This window comes from Balearica regulorum, chromosome 1, assembly GCF_011004875.1.
Source record: "Balearica regulorum gibbericeps isolate bBalReg1 chromosome 1, bBalReg1.pri, whole genome shotgun sequence".
NCBI classification, from domain to species: Eukaryota; Metazoa; Chordata; class Aves; order Gruiformes; family Gruidae; genus Balearica; species Balearica regulorum.
The window spans coordinates 37534058-37552581 of NC_046184.1; the positions used below are offsets into that span (position 1 = coordinate 37534058).

Below are 18524 nucleotides of genomic sequence, written 5' to 3' on the forward strand. Positions count from 1 at the left end.
GCAAGGTGTGAGGGGTTTCTTTCTCTTCTACACACAGGTTTAGGTATGGCAAATAAGTTGAAAATGCTTTCCCATGCAGTGTGTGCATCTGTATGCTGTCTGTCTCTTTCTCTCCTTTTTCGAGTAAGAAAGAGGAAAAGGAGGGGAACATGATCCCATGAGTCCTGAGGGTTTGTAATAGCTGTGAGGAAGATATGCATATAAACATAGTCTACAGTGGACTGAATTCAAATTACTTCTTTACCCAACTGCATCGCTTAACTTGTGAGTCCTGCAGGGAAGGATGATTTCAAACGGCAGGTAGGCACCCAGCACAGGTGGCTGAGGCTGAGGGATGCCCTGAAGCAGCGAGCTCCCTCACTGCCCAAGCCAGGCATCGGCCTTGGACTGGATCAAATCTCTCCCATTCAAATAGAGAACATCATTGCTTTGTATGCAACTGCTAGCAGACTGATGTGCCACTGTTGGGGTGACAGAGAGGTCTGCGATACATCTGCCATTACCTGGAATCTCACTGAGCAGAAGCTGAGGATATTGTTTATTGTGTAATGTGGAGGGGGAATGAAGGAAACAATCACTTGATACCCTACTGCTGTGACATTTTAAAAATATATTCAGCTGTTCCTCTAAAATATTAACCAATCATGAATAATGCAAACCGAGGATGTTTAAAATTCAAGAACAAACACAACTTTATGTTCTACCATTTAGGTTTCAATTACATTCCAGTGTTATTCTCACGCTTAGAAAAAAGACATAAATTATGACTTTCTGCATTTAGTAACATGATGTATATTGCTGGCTCTGTCTGAGCATGGGAAATAAGGTGTTGACATTAAATTCATTTGCACTATCAGGGGAAAAGGGTGATAAACCATTCTTGTTGCATCAGAAAGTGTCTTAGATGGGTCACTAACTCTAGAGGCAGTTGTGGGGGGTTTTGTCTCAGCACAGACATGGTGAGCTGGAATTGCTTTATTTTCAGTTTGGTGCTAGCATTGACTTAAATGGTAGAGTTATGTCAGGGTGGGTTTAAATAGATGATCCAGGGCTTACATATGACAATAATACTGAAAAGCCCACTTATGTGTGGAGTCTAGACCTTTTCTGTGTAAATACAGTGACTGCACATCTGTATCTGATAAACAAATGCAAACATATTGCCATACTTGTACACTTGATCTCTCTTCTAAAACTGTCCTTTAATTTTGCAATAGAATGAGGATACCAAATACTTACTATCTTGACCCCAGTACTGTACTTTAATTTAGCAGATATTTTGTAAAATACTTCAAAGACAGAAGAATTTCAGGACAGAAAATTTTAGCAATAATTTGTGGCTTGGGATATCGGAATGGTGTTCCTCCTTTTTAATTTGTTTTCCCTTTATGGTGTTTTTAGTGTTGCGATCTTGGATACCACGCTAGTCTGAACAGAGCCCTAAGAACATACCTTTCTGCAGAGTATAACCTTGAAACTTCCAGGCATGAGGGCTTAGACATCATTGAAAATGCAGTTGACAGCTTGGAGCCACGAAGTGACAAGCAGAGATTCATGGAAATGTACCCCACTGCTTTTTGTCCACCAATGAAATTTGAGTTCCAGTCTCATATGGGTGACGAGGTCTGTATCCCCACAAGTATCCCCATGGTGACTGTTTCTGTTTCTATTTACCAAGATAGAGAATTTATCTCCTTTTACAAAGAGCATGGTAGAAGCTGTTATTGCTGCCCAAAACCAAGCAGATCAGCAATAACACTTTGCAAAACTGGCAGCACTGTTCAGAGCTTCTTCAGAGTTCTCAAGTAAAAACCATTGTGTATTATTATATTCTGTGTTACTCATAATGACATTGCTGTGAATTTGCTGGCCAACCTGTGCTGAGCCCAGCACCCGTGTAAGTAGTGGCTTTATGTCTTCGCTACCTGCCTCACCCATAACAAGCTTGTGGGTGCTATTTGAGAGCACCTGCAGAGCTGCTCCAAATTATGCATGCTGAAATGCATCCTTTTCCCCTTCTTCTTCCCCCATTTTATTATCTGGAGATTTCAAGCGTACAGGGTACCCCAGCCATGCCCTGTTCTGCTATACTGAAGGCCAATAGCAAAGCACAATGCAGAATCACCTGTGTACATCGTTTATCTGACGGTAACTCCAGGGTTTGCATTTCTGTGTGATAGAGAAGCAATGCAAAGCAGCCATACAACAAGGCTGTGCTCTGTAGTCATAAGATGGAGTACGTTGTTCCACACTTTGTAACACATAAATGCTTTGAATTTAGATGGACACTTTTTATTGTCTGCCTTATTAAGTTTTAATAGATTTGATAGGAGTTCACCTAGTTTTAAGGAGAGCGACCAAAGACTATTGACTGGTTTTTTAATTCCTTGCATCTTACAGCTCTTTCTGATTCTCTGTTAGGTTTGTCAGGTCACTGCCCAGCAACCTGTGCAAGCAGAGCTTATGCTTAGGTATCAGCAACTGCAGTCACGGTTGGCCACACTCAAAATCGAAAATGAGGAGGTAAGATCTGTGTGTACATGGGCTATGCATTGAACACCATTTTCAGGAAGATGCAGTGTTTTCTATCTTGTCAAAAACATGTAAATGACCCTGAAATGTCTTCAATCTGTATGAGCTGTTTTAATTTTAAAAATCAAATACTGGCAAATATGCTAAGGTAGATCCTTGTCTGCTTTATAGAAGTTTGGAAACTTCATGCTTTACCTGTCCATACGTTCACATTACTGAGTTCTGTGTTTTGCAGATGCTTCAGTGTGAACTTGTTAGAGCACATACTTGTAAAGTTTTGTGGCAGAAAGCCACTGAGCACAGTTACTGTCTTCCGTGACCACCCTCTGTCCAGTCCCCAAATTGCTAGTTCTATAGTACAAAGGAATTTGGACTGTCTTTTGTGGTATCTGAGTCAAAATTTCTTACGCTCTCAGCTACAGCTATTTATAAACACGAATTCTGAATGCCTGTGATGGGAATAGCTCACCTAGTAAAATAAAATGCTTTTTTTTTTTTTTTTTTTTGTGGTAAAATACAGAAAAGCTGTGCAGTTCTCTTTCCCCTGCTCTGGCAGCAGAGAGGCCTCCCAGTGGATATAAATTGTACTTTTATCCAATTTCAGGCAGTGTTAAAGGCCCTCAGTTTAAATGAGAATCTGTTCCTAAATTAAAACATAGGGATAATTTGATTTCTTGGTGTACTTACTGATAAATTTTCAGGATTCCATTTTTTCTCAGTCTATGTTATGTGCTGAATGCCTAGAACAAAGCATTAATGTCCATGAGACATGTACAGTAGTCTTTAAAAAAAACCCACTTGAATTCAGAAAGTGTCTCAAGGTAACAAAGACAAAAGGAAGGAGAAAGATTATTTCTTTCAGTGAACTGAAGTGCAAGGGCATAGGGGGAGAAATCATGTTGGCAAGCATGGAAAGAATATTTGCCTACACTAGAGATGTGTGTACAAGAGTGCAAGATTTGGTTAAGTTGACTGTACTAGAGATTCTTCTGAAGCAGAACTAGGAGGTAAATCACATCCTTTTGAATCTTGCCAGTTACTTTATTGCACTGTGGAAACACTGCATCTTCTGTTCCATGGCCTCCATGCCCTGGTTCCCACTATGAGCAACAGTGCTCCATAGCTCATAGGAAGTGCTGTGAGACTGATGTAAATTGTTCTTTCTCCAGCCCCCTCCTCCAGCTGTGTATTCCACTTCTGCATCACTGTGCTCCTCACAGCACTCTGCAGAATGGTGTCACAGATTTTTATCTTGGAAGAACATGTTTTTCTGGCAGCCAGATCCTTGGATGTACATACTCAATCTAACATATTGACCACATTTAGGACTATTGACCCTTCAGAGCAGTGTATCATCTCTACAGCCTCCCAGATTAGGGATCATAATCAAATCATGTCACATTTTGATTCTTATTTCAGGATACAAATGCTTGAGAATGCTATATAGTCAACACAAGAGTACATCCATGTTTGTGGACTGGATCGTGGTAAAACAGAGAGCTAGATAGGAAACCTAATCATGTCATTCTTCTGTTACATAGATATCTGTTATAGTATACCTAATTTTTCACATTCACACACCAGTTTGTTTAGGGGAGCGTGCCAGAGAATTGTTTTGAGTAATGAGCTTCCCTTCTAAGCTGATCTGATATATATTTATCTTGCATTTGGCAAATTGTGCTTTTTAACACCAGGTTAAGAAAACAACAGAGGCTACCCTGCAGACAATACAAGATATGGTCACCATTGAAGACTACGATGTGTCAGAGTGTTTCCAGCACAGTCGCTCAACGGAGTCTGTGAAGTCAACAGTCTCTGAGACATACCTGAGTAAGCCTAGCATTGCAAAAAGAAGAGCTAACCAGCAGGAAACGGAGCAATTCTATTTCATGGTATGTTGGTTGCTTCCTCATTCATGTGATACAGACTAAACACCTGAAGTAAACATTATGCAGAAGTTCCTGGAATTTATGTGCCATACATAGTAATAGATTGATCTGCACCTCTACAGAAATTCAGAGAATATCTGGAAGGTAGTAATCTCATCACAAAACTTCAAGCAAAACATGACTTGCTGCAGAGAACACTCGGAGAAGGTAAATATCCCACAATAAACTGAAAAGTGATTCCAGACTATACAATGAGCCCACTGAAATGCCAAAGGTATGCAGGAAAAAAATTACAAAACTTAAAGCTTAATTGTCCAGTAAGCATAAATTTGATATATAGTCATAGTTTTGGTGCAGTGGTAAGAGTACGCACTATAAATTGACTTTATTTCTTCAACAGATATTTATTTCCACTATGCAGACATTTGGACAAGTGACTATATTTAGAAATGGAACTGTTGAATGAAAAATCTCGTGTCTGAAAGGAGAGCTGATACAGTCAGCACAGGGTGATTTAAGAGCTGTGACAAATGTACTGTTTCTACTTCCTAATGATTTCTGTTTGCTTGAGGTTTTTTTAAGAGTTGGGCGAGAGTGATATTTTTTAAGCATACAAAATTATCCAGGATGCATCTCTTAAAACGGACTCACTAGTGCAACATTTCTCACACATGGACATGAATGTCCTTACAGCCTAACAAATCAACGGAGCATTTATGAGAGGTAAAAGGTGAAATCCTGACCTTACTGATGTCAGTAGTGAGATTTTTACAGACTGAATTTAATGTTGGGCTTCTACACAGTATGTGCATATTGTGAACTGGAATGAAAATTTACTGAATAGTTCTATACCTGTTGATTATCATTATTGCATATAAAATTGTTGCATTACAAATTATGATAGAGAATTATCCATTGCCCTGAATGCTCTGTACAATTTTTAAAAATACATCTTAAAATATAAACCAAGTCAGCAGATGTCCATGATCAAATGAAGTAAAGCTGAATTAGGGCAGTAATGAATCAGGCACTATGCAGAGTTCCAGCCCACCTCTTACCAGTCCTCCCAACAAGCACTTCCTCATGGACCAAAGGGAAAAGGAGATTCACACTGCAAGCCTTGAGGACTAGGCACACAGAGTGTTACAGACTTGAGAGGAAGTGAATTACACCACCAAGAGTAAAAATCCTCTCCTGAAGGTTAAAGACTATAATTCAAAGTTCAAACTCAAGAAAGGAAACTTGTTCCCTAAAGAGTATCTCTAAAGGATGTGTCAACTTATTTTCTTTTTACTGTCAAAAATCTGTTGTTAATCAGTCTCTTCTTGCTTTTAATACAAAAGCCCAGATCCACAAGTCCAGTTGTGAAGGTGCCTAATGAGCTATTAACATTTCAGTGGTTATGACCCAAATAAAGCCCCTTTCCAGGGAGTGACTGAGGTTGGGGTTAGAAAGCAAACAGCATTTCCTTGGAAGGCTGGACTGTAGAAGATGGTGGCTGGTTTTAGACAACTAACTACATTATGTTCTTTGTCATGGGAGTTTTTATTTCATAGGATTTTTTTTTAACGTGCATGTTGAACAATTTATTCATGCAAAACAATGTGTAGCTGATGTTAGTCAAAAAAGAGGAAAATTTTCCTCCGAAGGCTCACAGAAAATGTGTTTGGAAAAATAAAGTGAATATGTGTTATTTGGAAAGCTAGTAAAATGCATGATCATCTACTGAAGGGAGAAAGATAAAAGGCAACAGAATCTGATGCCTAATGCATGTTGGAAAGAAATAATGAACTGTATGAAAGGAAATCCAAAGAAAAACTTCTCAGCAGGGTGACCGAAGGAATAAATCGCTGTCAGGCTCTGGGCCGTTCTGCCATGCTCAGGCATGTTTGGACCATTCTGTTCGAATTCTTAGTTCCCTTCAACCCACCAGCTGTACCCCCAAGTACTTAATCTGTGTTGTCCACAGTGTTTTTGCACGTAGCTGTTGCATCATCATAGCACAGCACGTACAAATAGTACCCCAAACATATACATCCACATTCAAAGCTGTTAGTTGGAGAAAAAGCTGTCATTCCTACAGCTTAAAAAGTTCAAGTACCCCCTTCTACTGAGGCATGTCCTGCATTGCATTGCACCTGCCTGGGAAGGAGGACCTGGATTCTGTACATTGCTCAAATGGAAACAGTTGAGAGGGTAGAATTACAGTGGAATTAAGAACATTATTGCTGTAGCTAGTATCAAAATGAATTTGTAGGAAGTGAACTGCTCCCCTGCTCCACTCAAGCTGCCTTTTCTGGCAGCTTTAATGTCAACAACACAGCAGACGTATAATACAGGGTACTGTATTAAGGAATGCAGAGGAGAATGGGGGAAGAGGGAGAGGATTGTCTCAACTGCAAATTTTCCTTTGGCAGCCTCTCTTGCTTTTGTTCAAACCTGTACAGTGTAAGGAGGTAGGCTGAATAAATCCAGATTCCAGTCTGGTGTCCACAACGTTGACAGCATTTGGCTTCTGTTCCAGTTCAGTGCCTACCTACTACAGACTGCTGCTGTTTATGGACACGGGAGATACATATTCATGATCTGCACAAGGGAGATAGATGAAGTGCTCTGTGCTGAGTCTGCATCTACAAATTTGGAAAAGTAAATGAGACATACTCAAATGAAATTGATACTAAACATGGGAAGCACACTGACACTCCTATTAATTCTGACCCAAGGCTCATCTATTGAATGAACAAATGAACAAAGCAAAGGGAAATGCAAGGAGAATAAGCAGTTGTAAAAGAGATTGGCCCTGTGTCCCAGATAGATAGTTTTTGCCCTAATCTGTTAAATATCAGAGATGTGTTTAAAATCCCCCAGACTCAGGATTTGTAACATCTTTTGTTTTACTAGCATTTATTATCGGGATTCTTAGTCTCAATGAACTTACCTTGGTTACATGAGTAGGGAGGAGTCCCTGGCTTACCCTTTTTCTGTCATAGGTTATTTTACATACTTTTCTTTAATCCCTCTTTTTTCATCTGTCTAAAATAGATGCCAGCAATCTTTTCATGTCTTATCAATGCCAGAGATTTTTCCCAGAGCTTATTCTTTGTGCCATCTTGTGCCGATACCCACTTTTCTGCTACTGCAAAACATATTTTCAGATTAGGGTTTTCCATATTGTGCAGCATTTCAGGTGCACCTGGACATTGCCACATAATATTATGTTTTGCATATCATTGTTTTTCATTCTCTCTGCAGTCTGACAAGCTTCTTTGGTGTCACTTTTGAATTGACCAGTGTACTTAGACCTAGCACAAATGATGCTCAGAGTGACTTTCAGAGTCAGTATGTTGTTCTGTTAGCTGCACAGGTGTTTAATTCTTTCTTCCCTAATATCTTTCTTTAACCTGTCAATACTGAATTTCATTTGCCATTGTGTGTCTTGTTCCTTAACATGGTTAAACACCTTTGATGGGCTTCACAGTTTTGTGAGGTCTTGATACAAAAGTATTTCAGTCATCTGCACAATATTCTTTCTCCTTTGCTGCTGTGATCTCCCCAAGACATTAATAAATGTATTATGTATTATGTAAATGGTCCTAATGGTAAGGCTTGAGTAAATGACTGTTACACTTTAGTCATGATGAAAAAAGACCATTTAAGTCCACTCGGTTTCCCTTTTCTTCATTAGTTTTTGATCAATGAGAGTATTTTGCCACTCAATCCATGGCTGTTTAGTTGCTTTAGTCGCCTTTTGTGAAGAAACTTATCAGGGGCCTTTGAAAGTCTAAGTAAATTAATTCAACTGATTCTCCTTTATACAGTATTTTACTGACATGTTCAAAGAATTCTAATAAATTAATAGGGCACAATCTCCCTTTGGGAAAACTAGGCTGATTGGAACTTATCATACCATGACCTTCCTACTGTTTCATTGTTTTGCTTTTCATTATCATGAGTTGACACAATGCACATGCCTGACTTACGGGTGTGTTGTTCTGTAAAGTTTTTCCAGGAACCTTTCTGGAATACGGTATTTCCTTCTTTACAATTCTCTGCAGTTCTCTGTGGTGTTTCCCAGTGGTAGCATTGTATTTTTTTCCTGCAATACACAGACAAAAGAGAGGAAGGAGTCTTTGAGTAGTAAGCCATTGGTCCCTAGAGCTCTGTATCTTCAGCACTGAACAGGTTTAGGCACAAGACACCAGGGGAGATGTAATCTAATCTTGGCACAGCTCTATTTCCATACTGATTTAGCCACTAAAACACATAAGCACAAACAATAGATGTTGTTTGGAGTTTTACTTCAAATTATTTACAGTATCAAGTGACTCTTTAATCTGTGGGCAGGCTTCTTAAAAGTTTTTCCATAACATGGGTTGTGTTTGTATTTTAAATGTAACTGGTAGATAACTGCACTGCCCTGTTTGTTGTATAACTTTTGCTGGTAACATGGAAGTTAGGGTTAAAAGTAATTTGCCAAGCATAATTTAGGTACAAAAAAATCTACCTAAAACCTACAAATTTCCTGTTTATTGACATTTTCTAGGTCACAGGGCTGAATACATGACAACAAGGTAAGATATTTTTTATTTGACTTGATTTAGTGTTACAAATGTAATAAAATCTTAGAAGTTACAAATTTCAGAACAAGTTTGTAAGGGTTTATAAGGTTGTTATTGCTGTTGTTACATAAATTGTGTACAGGCTCTGCGTGTTTTAACATTCATTTCTCTTTCTGCATGCTGGTGGGTAAAGAACCAGACCCTTCATCTTCCTCCTTCTTGTGAGCTGCTTAGGCCAGAATGAGCCAGGGATGAGCTGGAAGATCCTTAAAAGTATTTGTGAATGACACATCAAATTTGGAAGTTGCAGGGGGCTTTTTGGTGCTAGAAAAGAAATACTTTTCAGTTGCTAGAGATACTTTGCTTCTCATGGTTTTCCCTTGGTCAGGATACATAGTTCAGAAAGAAGAACCTGATATAGAGATTAATTTAGGGGATAGGCTGCATCTTTGATAACCTAGCTCTGGACAGGAATACCTGCCTTCCCCAGCATCCAAGTGTTTGATACTTATTCGCAGAAGAGAAGGGATACAGTGTTAGATCTCCCTGCTTTGTGCAGCACATACTTTTTCAGTTGTGTAATGCCACACCTGCGACAATTCCTCCAGACATAAACACAGAGGAGCACTGCAGCCCCCAGGGTATCAGACCGTGGGGGCAATGGCAACTGTTTGGATTTGCAGCTGCCGCTTGTGTGTGTCACTGCTACGGGCACCACCCTTCCCCTCCTGGTGACAGCAGGAACATCCAACCCAGCTTTCCTGCTCTCACTCTTCCCTTCCCCTTCCATGCAACATACACCCTTGCTCAATCCCTACTCTTTCTCCTTTTTGCTTCCTGGACAGGAATGGCCTTGCCACCACCCCTTATCTTTTAATTTAAAAAAAAAAAAAAAAAAAAAAAAGTCTTGCCCTCCAAGCAAGATCTGGCTCTGCCTTTGCTAGACCACTTGATTTTGTATAATTCCTTCTGCCTGGTCGCCGTATTCCTGGGGACATCTCTACAGACTTCAGACCAGCCCTTCTCCCACCATTCTATGGTCCGTTTTAGCTCTGTAAAGTTGGACTTAACTTCTGTCCTTACACGACTCCAGTTGAAAAGCAGTAACAAATCAGAGCATTCTTCCCAATTGCTGATGTTAATTGTGAGACCTGTGCCTTTAACTCTAACTCTGCCTCCAGATGCTACCAGGAATACATGGAGGTCAGCAGGCTTATGTCTAATGAAAAAAATGTTCCTTCTTGACTCCAAAGCAGGTGACTCATCAGGCTCACATCATCCTAAATTCCCTGCTGTGTAATCAGCTGAAAGATGATGATGGATTTAGGCAACGATTTTACCTTAGTAAAGTGGGGGAGCAGCTTGAAGCCATCTTACCTCCTATCTTCTCACAGCCGGTCACTTAGAGAAGGAAACTCTTGAGGGTGCAGGGCCTGCCCATCCGTTCCTCAGCACCAGTTCCCCACTCCAGCTGGGACCTGCCTATTGCCCCAAGGTTCAGTTAAGTTTCCAGACTGTAAGACATGCAAACGGAAATGTGCTTCAAAGTCAAAGTTAAATTGTAGAAGGGAAGAGGATATCTTTAAAGATGAGTTTAGAATAGCAGGTAGTACCCAAACAGACCAGAGTCCCACCATTTAATGTTCTATGCATTATTGTTCCTCGCTGTTTCCTCCAAAACATTTGATTTTTTCTTAATTCCTGAAAAATCTATAGAAACATTGGACTGCTGGTGCAGAGGAACTAGGGAAGCCGTTGGCATGTAGCGTGCCGTGACATTCACAAAATAAATTGTGACCTAGAGAACAATATTTATTTCCTGTAATCTCTTTCAGTTGTAGTCACCACATGTGTAACACACTAGGTAAACATTTTGCAGACCAAAGTTTTGTGTGTTCTTCCTTTTCCTTTTTTGTATTGTGCTGCTTTTGTTTATTTGTTTCAAGTTGATGATATTCTTTTAATTCCTTTAGCTAATTTGCAAGGTGTTTCTTTTGTTGTGTGAAGATGTTGATGGTTGGATGTGGAAGGCTAAAGCTGTTTAACCTTCCTGGCTCCAGTTGAAAATGCAGACGGTTTGGTTTTGAAGCATCTTAGGAGCGTGCTGAGCAGCTTTAATTTGCATTTGAAGCTTCTCCAGCATGAAGCAACTTTTCTGCTTGATAAGAGGTGCTTCGAGTGGCCTGTGTTCTGCCGCGGCTGGCAGGATGAATTCCAGTGGTTGCTGCACATTTCATGCATGACCGCAACAAAAAAAAGGCCGTTCCAATTGTGCAGTGTTTGGAAGAAATGTATATGGTAAAACTGCAAAGCAGGGATTCATAAAGAATGTCAATATTTGTCCATAAGTAATGTGTTTTTAATGGGGAGAATTCGCCACTCTTTAATCACTGTTACACTTAAATTTGATGGAAAGTCTTTATTTGATAAGTACTGTGTTTATTTCTCCCTTTACAATGTTCTGTTGTTTTGCCATGAGCTTACAGACATTTCATTTTATTGTGTGACTTAATTCTACTTTGCTCAGTAATCATATTCCCTTCCCTTAGGCCTCCAAATCTTCCCCCTAAGCCCCAGAAACACAGGAAGCCCAGACCCCGATCTCAGTGTAGTGCTAAGTTGTTTAATGGTGATTTGGAGTCGTTCATCAAGGTACTGGCACCAGCCACCCCAGTGGCTGATCTCAACACTTCTTACTATAATGGTCACCACCTCACGTGAGCTGAGGCAGATCATTATGTTTAAGTCTGTCCTGGGGCTCTTTTTCTTTCCCGGTTGATCAATATAATACTTCCTGAAGTCAGAGGGAAAGAGGGGGATTCCTTTCTCATGTTAGCCTCCTTACGATTTTATTAATCAAGCAGGGATAGTATTGGCAGCCTGGTTTTATTAGGACACTTAGCATCATGCAGAAGATAGGGTGTAGTGGTACATCCCACGACTTAGCACAATTTCCTGCTTGCCATTTTCATTACATTCAGTATTCAAAGCCTGTGAAGAAGCAGTGTTACCCTGGGTTTGATATCCAGCTTTTGATTTCCTATGACTTTAGGAATTTATTATATTGTGTGAAAATGTGATCACCGCTATTCTGGGTCTTGTATCTTTGCTGTATTTACTATCTTCTTCTTTCCCATACTTTTATTTCTAATAATGCTTCTAGCCGAGGCCGAAGGAACTCTCACACAAGACATCAGGTATAGTTCTGGTGACAAGAGAACCATCTCCGCCTCACTCTCGGGTTGCATTCACGCCTGGCTCAAAATTAGTTCTTTCAAAGCCCTGGAGGGAGAAGTTTGCATTAAGAAATGAGTGTATGAGTACAGCAGGCAAAACTGAACCAGAGCACAACTCTGGAGTGATTGTAGTCTTAAGTGATGGATATCTCCTTATTCATTAACAAGCACCTGCCCGTTACAGTCAATTAGTGCCTCTGGACATTAGCTGACAGAGCTAAGAGAAAGAAATCTTCAAAAAATGTGTCACAGTACATTTATAAACACAGCGAATGAAATTTCTGACTACAAGCTCTGTGAACTGGGTTTGAATGTTACAAGGGTTGTTTTTTTCTTTCTGTGCAACATAACTAGTGGCAAATACTTTGCAGAACGAATTCTGTGCTCAGTGGCACCGTACCAGTGTAGCTGTCTTTCAATCAAACTTTCAGCTACCCTCAGTACAACTATAGGGAAGACTATTATTATTACACAGATGGTGCTGTGAGGTGCAAAAACTTTCAGGAAATCATCACATGATGCAAGAGATGAGTATCACGAGCAGTTTCTTGCTCAAGGATGAAAGTAAGCAAAGAAGTAGAAACTTCCACAACAAAAAGCCCCTGGATTAGAGAAGTGCAGAGCAAATCAGGAGAAACAATACCTCATCATTTTCCTTCACAGAGAAGGCAATTATGCTACATGGCAGTGTGGGTGACGGATCTTACTTGCAAGTGGAGAGTCCTACATAGTTAGTCTTTCAAAAGGAAAGAAGAAAAGAAAGCTGGTAGCGTTGTGACAGATTTGCCTGTGTGGGAGCTAACATCCCTGCCCAAAGACCATGTCATTCCTGATAGGAGTGAATCATTGTGACAGGCACAAAAGGATTACTCTGAAATACAGTATCGCATCAAATAACTTTTTTTACTTTTTTGCATCATAAGAAATGATAATTAGTCCCAAACATGCATTCACTGACTACGCACATCAGATTAAATTCACAGCAGCAGTAGGGTCACTGTTCTCAACATTTCACCAACACAGATTGTTGCTTCAGATTATTTTCCTGTCATTAGATCCAAAATTTAAAGCTGTTCATGTAGATTATTTCAGGGAATTACTTAACTACAAAGTTGTGCATGGTTCTCCAAAACCTGGTATGAAAGTAATTTATTTTTTTGTAATTTCTTACTGCAAACACTCTCTTTTCTGAGGCTTTACATTCTTTGCATGAACCAGTGTGCTAACAGGAGATACGGGTGCATGTTCTGCATGTTTTCTAATACTCTGCTTTTTAGGAGAGTCAGGCTGCTCAGTGTTGGTGAAGATGACAGTATTCCTGGTTTTAGCAACTGACCTGTTCCATGGGGGGTTTTTTATTCAGCTGTTACTGAATCATGACACAACTCAAACAGAAAATGCTCATTTGGACATTACTGATTCTTGGCTAGCCAATCTCTGCTAGGTTTTAAATTAAAAAACAAAGAAGTCACAAGTTAAATAGCATAATTTGCAGTACAGTCTTTTGTAAGCCCCACTAAAACAACATGGAGAACACAGAAGATCAGGGGTTAGGTTATCTCAGGAAGTGCATTGTTTCATTGCTTTGCTGTGTGTTATTTTTCAAACTGTTTTTAGTAATTGGGTTTTCTTCTATTTGGGCTTAATTTGTAAACTTCCCATTAGTGTAATTTAGCATGAAAATGAAGGACTAGTTTGTAAGAGGAAATGTGTATTCTGAGTTACAGGGTGCTTTTGAATTCATGGCTTTGTAATACAGACTGGTTTATATTAAACTTTCAAATGAATTAGTCAATTCTCTGAGTGCTTACGTATTTGAAATTCATTTGGAAAGAAAAATTATAGCTTCCAAGACAAGAATTTCAAAGGTACCTATTATTTATGAAACAGTAATTTTTCCAGCATAAGCACCAACTTTTCTAAATAATTTTTAATCATATGATTTGTGACTTTAATAGATATTTGATGACTTGTAGTCATTAATGTGCTTGGGGTAAAACATCCATTTTTAAAGTGCCAAAACACACAGATGAAGGACTGTGACGATTCTTTTGGAAAATCAGCAGTTTAAAAGAAAAAGACAAATAACTCACTGAAAATTAGTGTATAGTCACCTTCTCCCTCTACCATCACGAGCATTTTTTCTCCTTTATTAAAACACCTCTACTTAACTGCAGATGTCGTATGGATACTTAACTGCAGCCTTATCACAGCTGAGAGCAGGAGCTTTGATTCCTGAGCTCTGGCAGTTGCAGACAGGGAGCTGTAGGCTGTGACCTCCCTTTCCCAATGCCTTGTGCCTACACAAGAGGCAGCTGAACCACGTGCTCAGCTCAAAGTGGCTGCAGTTCACCACCCAGAGCATTACCAGCTAGTTAGTGCAGCCCAAAACAGTGTGCCAGGCCATCATCTGCCATACGTTAGGAGACGCAAATCTGCAGAGCGCATAGGAAAGCTCTCAGGTCAGGAAGGAGACACCTGGTAAGCCACGCAATGTCATTTGGTGGCTCTTCTCCAAGAACTTTTCTGATAGTCCTGAGGTCCAGAAGAGCTCTTGTCAACTGTCTGTGATCAGCATTTTTTACCAAAATAAAAGAAGCACCTTGAGGAATTAGGTCCTGTGTAATTAGGTCCATGTAGAATTTTCCTCCACCAGGAAAAGAAAGGTAGGTTAAATAGATGCAGAGAGATCATCTTCATCATGAACTATTATTCTTAACAATAAACTTTTAAAAAGGCAAATTCACTGCTTTAACTCATTTTGCTTCAAAAATCTAAAACACATGCATGAGCTTAGATGTCACATACAGTGTTAGCCAGATAGAGTGGCAGACATGGAGAATGAAGTCTCTGAATTTCCCAACTCAATGATTTTAATGAAGAACTGTAATCTTTTCTCTTCACCTGTTCCTTTCCCTCCCTCCTTAAATGGGAAGAGAACTCTGTTTGAAATTATATATTTTCTTCAGTGGTTTTTTGCCAGCACTGTATGTCCATCTGGATTGACCTAGAAAATGCATTTTCACATTCAGTCCAGAGTAGAGAGGTTTTCTCTTTCTGGTCTGCAGTTTACTCTTTCTGCTCTTGTTTTTCCAGGATTCAGGACAAGTCATTCCTCTCATTGTGGAAAGCTGTATCAGATTTATCAATTTATACGGTAAACTCTGAAACATCCTATGTGTGTCTTTTGCATAATGCATTTACCACCACAGCTTTATTTTTAAAATAGAGATTAAAAATGTTTTAAAAACTAGATTCATTTCTCATCACTGTCTCCCATCTTTGCTGCAGGTCTTCAGCATCAGGGAATTTTTAGAGTGTCTGGTTCCCAGGTGGAAGTCAATGATATTAAAAATTCATTTGAGAGAGGTAATTGCATTTTCATTTATTCAAGCACCTTAATATCTGACATTTTAAAATCTTTTAGATTGTAATTACTTTCTTGGCTGTTTAAGCAGTTTATTTGCACTTTGTGTTCTGCACCTAAAACTTTGCACTTTCATATGCTTAAAGATGAAATATAATGATGATATATACATGTTTTTCCCCTGCTATGTCCTAGAAGCTCGAGATTGTTTTTCAAGGCACGTGACTCTTGAATCAAGTAAACTTTAGTCTTTTGTTAATGACAAACTGCAAATAATAGTTTGTCTATAGTTTATTTTAAAGATCTTCAGAAAGGAAAGATTATGTTTTTTAATTAGATTCAAGAGACTGCTTAACACAATTTGAGAGCCCTGTTATGTGATCTTCTGGAATACAAATGCTCAACTTTCTAGTCCCTCTGCCAAAGTGGCATCACGATCAATGAGCATACGAGCTGTGAAAGAGTTGTTCCATGTTCAACCACTGGTTTCAGTCCCGACAGAAACTTCAGCCCCAGAGGAGGAATTATGGGAAAGATACCAGGAAGCAAAACCAGCTTTTTAAACAGGAGTGGCTTGCAAGGCCCAGCCTAGTATTGCTCTGCTAAGGGAGGCAGGATCCAGAAATTCCCTAACTCTGTTAAAACAATATTAGTTACTTTTTTTTTTTTTTTTAATCTTACATTCTCTTTTCTTGGGTTTTAGAAGCTGTTTTCTTAATTTACAGGAAAACTTTTTGCAGATCATCTGCTAATGAGAAAACCCTTGGAGCAATAATTCCTGTGACTAAAAGCATGAAAAAATATGCACAGTATTTTTCTCCCCTAGATTAGTTATATATGTTGTTAAACCTGATCTTGTCTTCAACAAGGTACATGAAGCAGCTGTTTTTACATGCTAAGTGAAGCCACATCCTCCTATTCTCCATCTTTGAAATCTGCCTTAAAACTACTTCTCCTAGGTAGTGTTATTCTGGAAGATACACACATTTTAAAGTGTTTCAAAATAAAGATTAAGTCTTTAAAATTACACGTGGTTCAGTCGTGGCCTTCAGGGTTTCAATTCCTATACAGTGTTTTCACACAATGGTTGCACATATTCCCGAATGTTTTCAGTTTTCAGAAGGAAGACAGATTTCCAGTTCAAAGAGTGATCTAACTACATTTGCTTTATGTAAGCTCCCAAAGAATAGTCTGAGAACCTCTATTTAACTAAGAACATTTGGCTTTTTTATTTTACCAACTGTAAATCGTAACGTGTCCATAAATACTTAGTTGGAAGTTCAGGACCTAAGAGATCACTAGGTTATGTAATTAAAAGAAAGCTTTATTTAGGCTGCTGGTTTTAGTTTAATCATAGCCTGGGATTTCTAGATCAGTGTTTATTATCTTACTTGAATGCTTGTATTGCCACCTCCCACACACTAAAAAAAACCTCCAAAAATGTCACTCGCTTGTAAAAATGTTGCATGCAAGAATGCTCCTGCATGTGTGTTTCATTCACTTTATTTACTTTTTAAGGTGAAAATCCTTTGGCAGATGACCAAAGTAACCATGACATTAACTCAGTTGCTGGAGTACTGAAGCTCTATTTCCGAGGGCTGGAAAACCCTGTCTTTCCTAAGGAAAGATTTAATGATCTTATTTCTTGTATCAGTAAGTAGAAATCTCTATTTCTTTCTCAATAGAATTTTATTTTCATATATACAGTAGCAGCCTGAAAAAAAGAGCTAACTTCACAGATTCTTCTGAGACAATTTGTTTGCCATCTCTAACAGTCTGGGTCAGTTATTAGTCATGCTTGCAGCTGTGGTTGTTCCCTTTTTCCAGTGGGATTAATGTACAGTACAACTCTTTGTTTAATAGGGCAGGAAGAATATCTTTTGCTATACAAGAGATAGTTAAACTTCAACACATTATTATTTTCCTCTGTGCACTGGAGCAGACAGGAGGGGATGAAGTCACGATCGTGCAAACAGAGTATGTTACTTTCCACAAAGTTTTTCATGCCCCACAGCTTGAAGTCAGTGCTGGTGAATAAGTAACCAACTGCTTGACATATTGTGTGGTTCTGGACCTTTGCTGTGCTCAGATTAAAACCCTCAGTCCAACCAGCAGGAAAACCCTTCAGTGCAGGAACGGAGGGGAGCAGCTGAGAGTTGTCAGTAGAATAGCCCAGTCTTCCCTTCTAACACACAAGCGTGACCAGGCTGTAATGGGATGCCTTGGAGGAGTGTGGCATGGGTCTGTGCACTGCTGGTGTTTGTAGCCGGACACAGAGAGAGTGTAGTAATTTAGGAGGTTCTCAGCAGATGAGTGAATTGCTCTGGCATGCACAAAACCTCTTCCAGTTCACAGAACCCTGCAGATGTTCAGGAGGGATGAGGCCAAGCCAACCATCAGTAGGTTTACTGTTCCCGGTGGGTCCGCTAGAAGTGGTCAGAGATGCTAGCTTTGTGGAATCATTTTCCTCCTTTCAACCCTTCCTTTCAGCCAGCTTCAGCCGAATGGAGAAAGAGGCAGTTTCACAGGTAACGAGGGCCAGCCCTTTGGGATATTAATTAGGGCAGGCTCTCTCCAAACTGTTATTTTGGCAAAGGGATCTCAGCCCAGCAGGCAGGACCACAGATTGACGTGTGCATGGTGTCCTGGGCTGGCCATCAGATGGGCTTTTCTTCTCCTAGCCGGGGGGAAGCCGGCATGTGTGGTTTCCTTCAGAGGTAGGGAGGATTGCAGTAATTCAGCCAGGAGGTTATGAATACGTGGATCACTGTGACCAGGTCTATGTGTAATATTTTGTGTTTCGTTTTTTGCGGGGTTTTCTGCAGCTGTTGCTATTTACAGACTCAGTGGTACCGAGGAGTCCTGAAGGACCTCAAAACCACAGTTTGATCCCTGAAGGGACATTGTCTCTTTAGGAAGCATATTCTTGGTTCTGCCTGAG

The 18524-nt window shown here is 39.7% G+C and overlaps 1 protein-coding gene across 2 annotated transcripts in view; it reads left to right on the plus strand.

Annotated features, from left to right (window-relative positions):
* SRGAP1 (SLIT-ROBO Rho GTPase activating protein 1) overlaps positions 1-18524 on the plus strand; it is a 154545-nt gene that overhangs the window by 107855 nt on the left and 28166 nt on the right. Inside the window, exons 7-15 of one of the 2 annotated variants that reach the window (XM_075745623.1) lie at positions 1402-1623; positions 2422-2523; positions 4227-4424; positions 4544-4628; positions 8965-8992; positions 11530-11632; positions 15313-15373; positions 15508-15585; positions 17102-17236. In XM_075745623.1, the coding sequence (XP_075601738.1) occupies positions 1402-1623; positions 2422-2523; positions 4227-4424; positions 4544-4628; positions 8965-8992; positions 11530-11632; positions 15313-15373; positions 15508-15585; positions 17102-17236 (1012 nt within the window). Of the gene's footprint in view, positions 1-1401; positions 1624-2421; positions 2524-4226; positions 4425-4543; positions 4629-8964; positions 8993-11529; positions 11633-12143; positions 12178-15312; positions 15374-15507; positions 15586-17101; positions 17237-18524 lie in introns of both variants that reach the window. The other variant, XM_075745632.1, reaches the window with a different exon arrangement.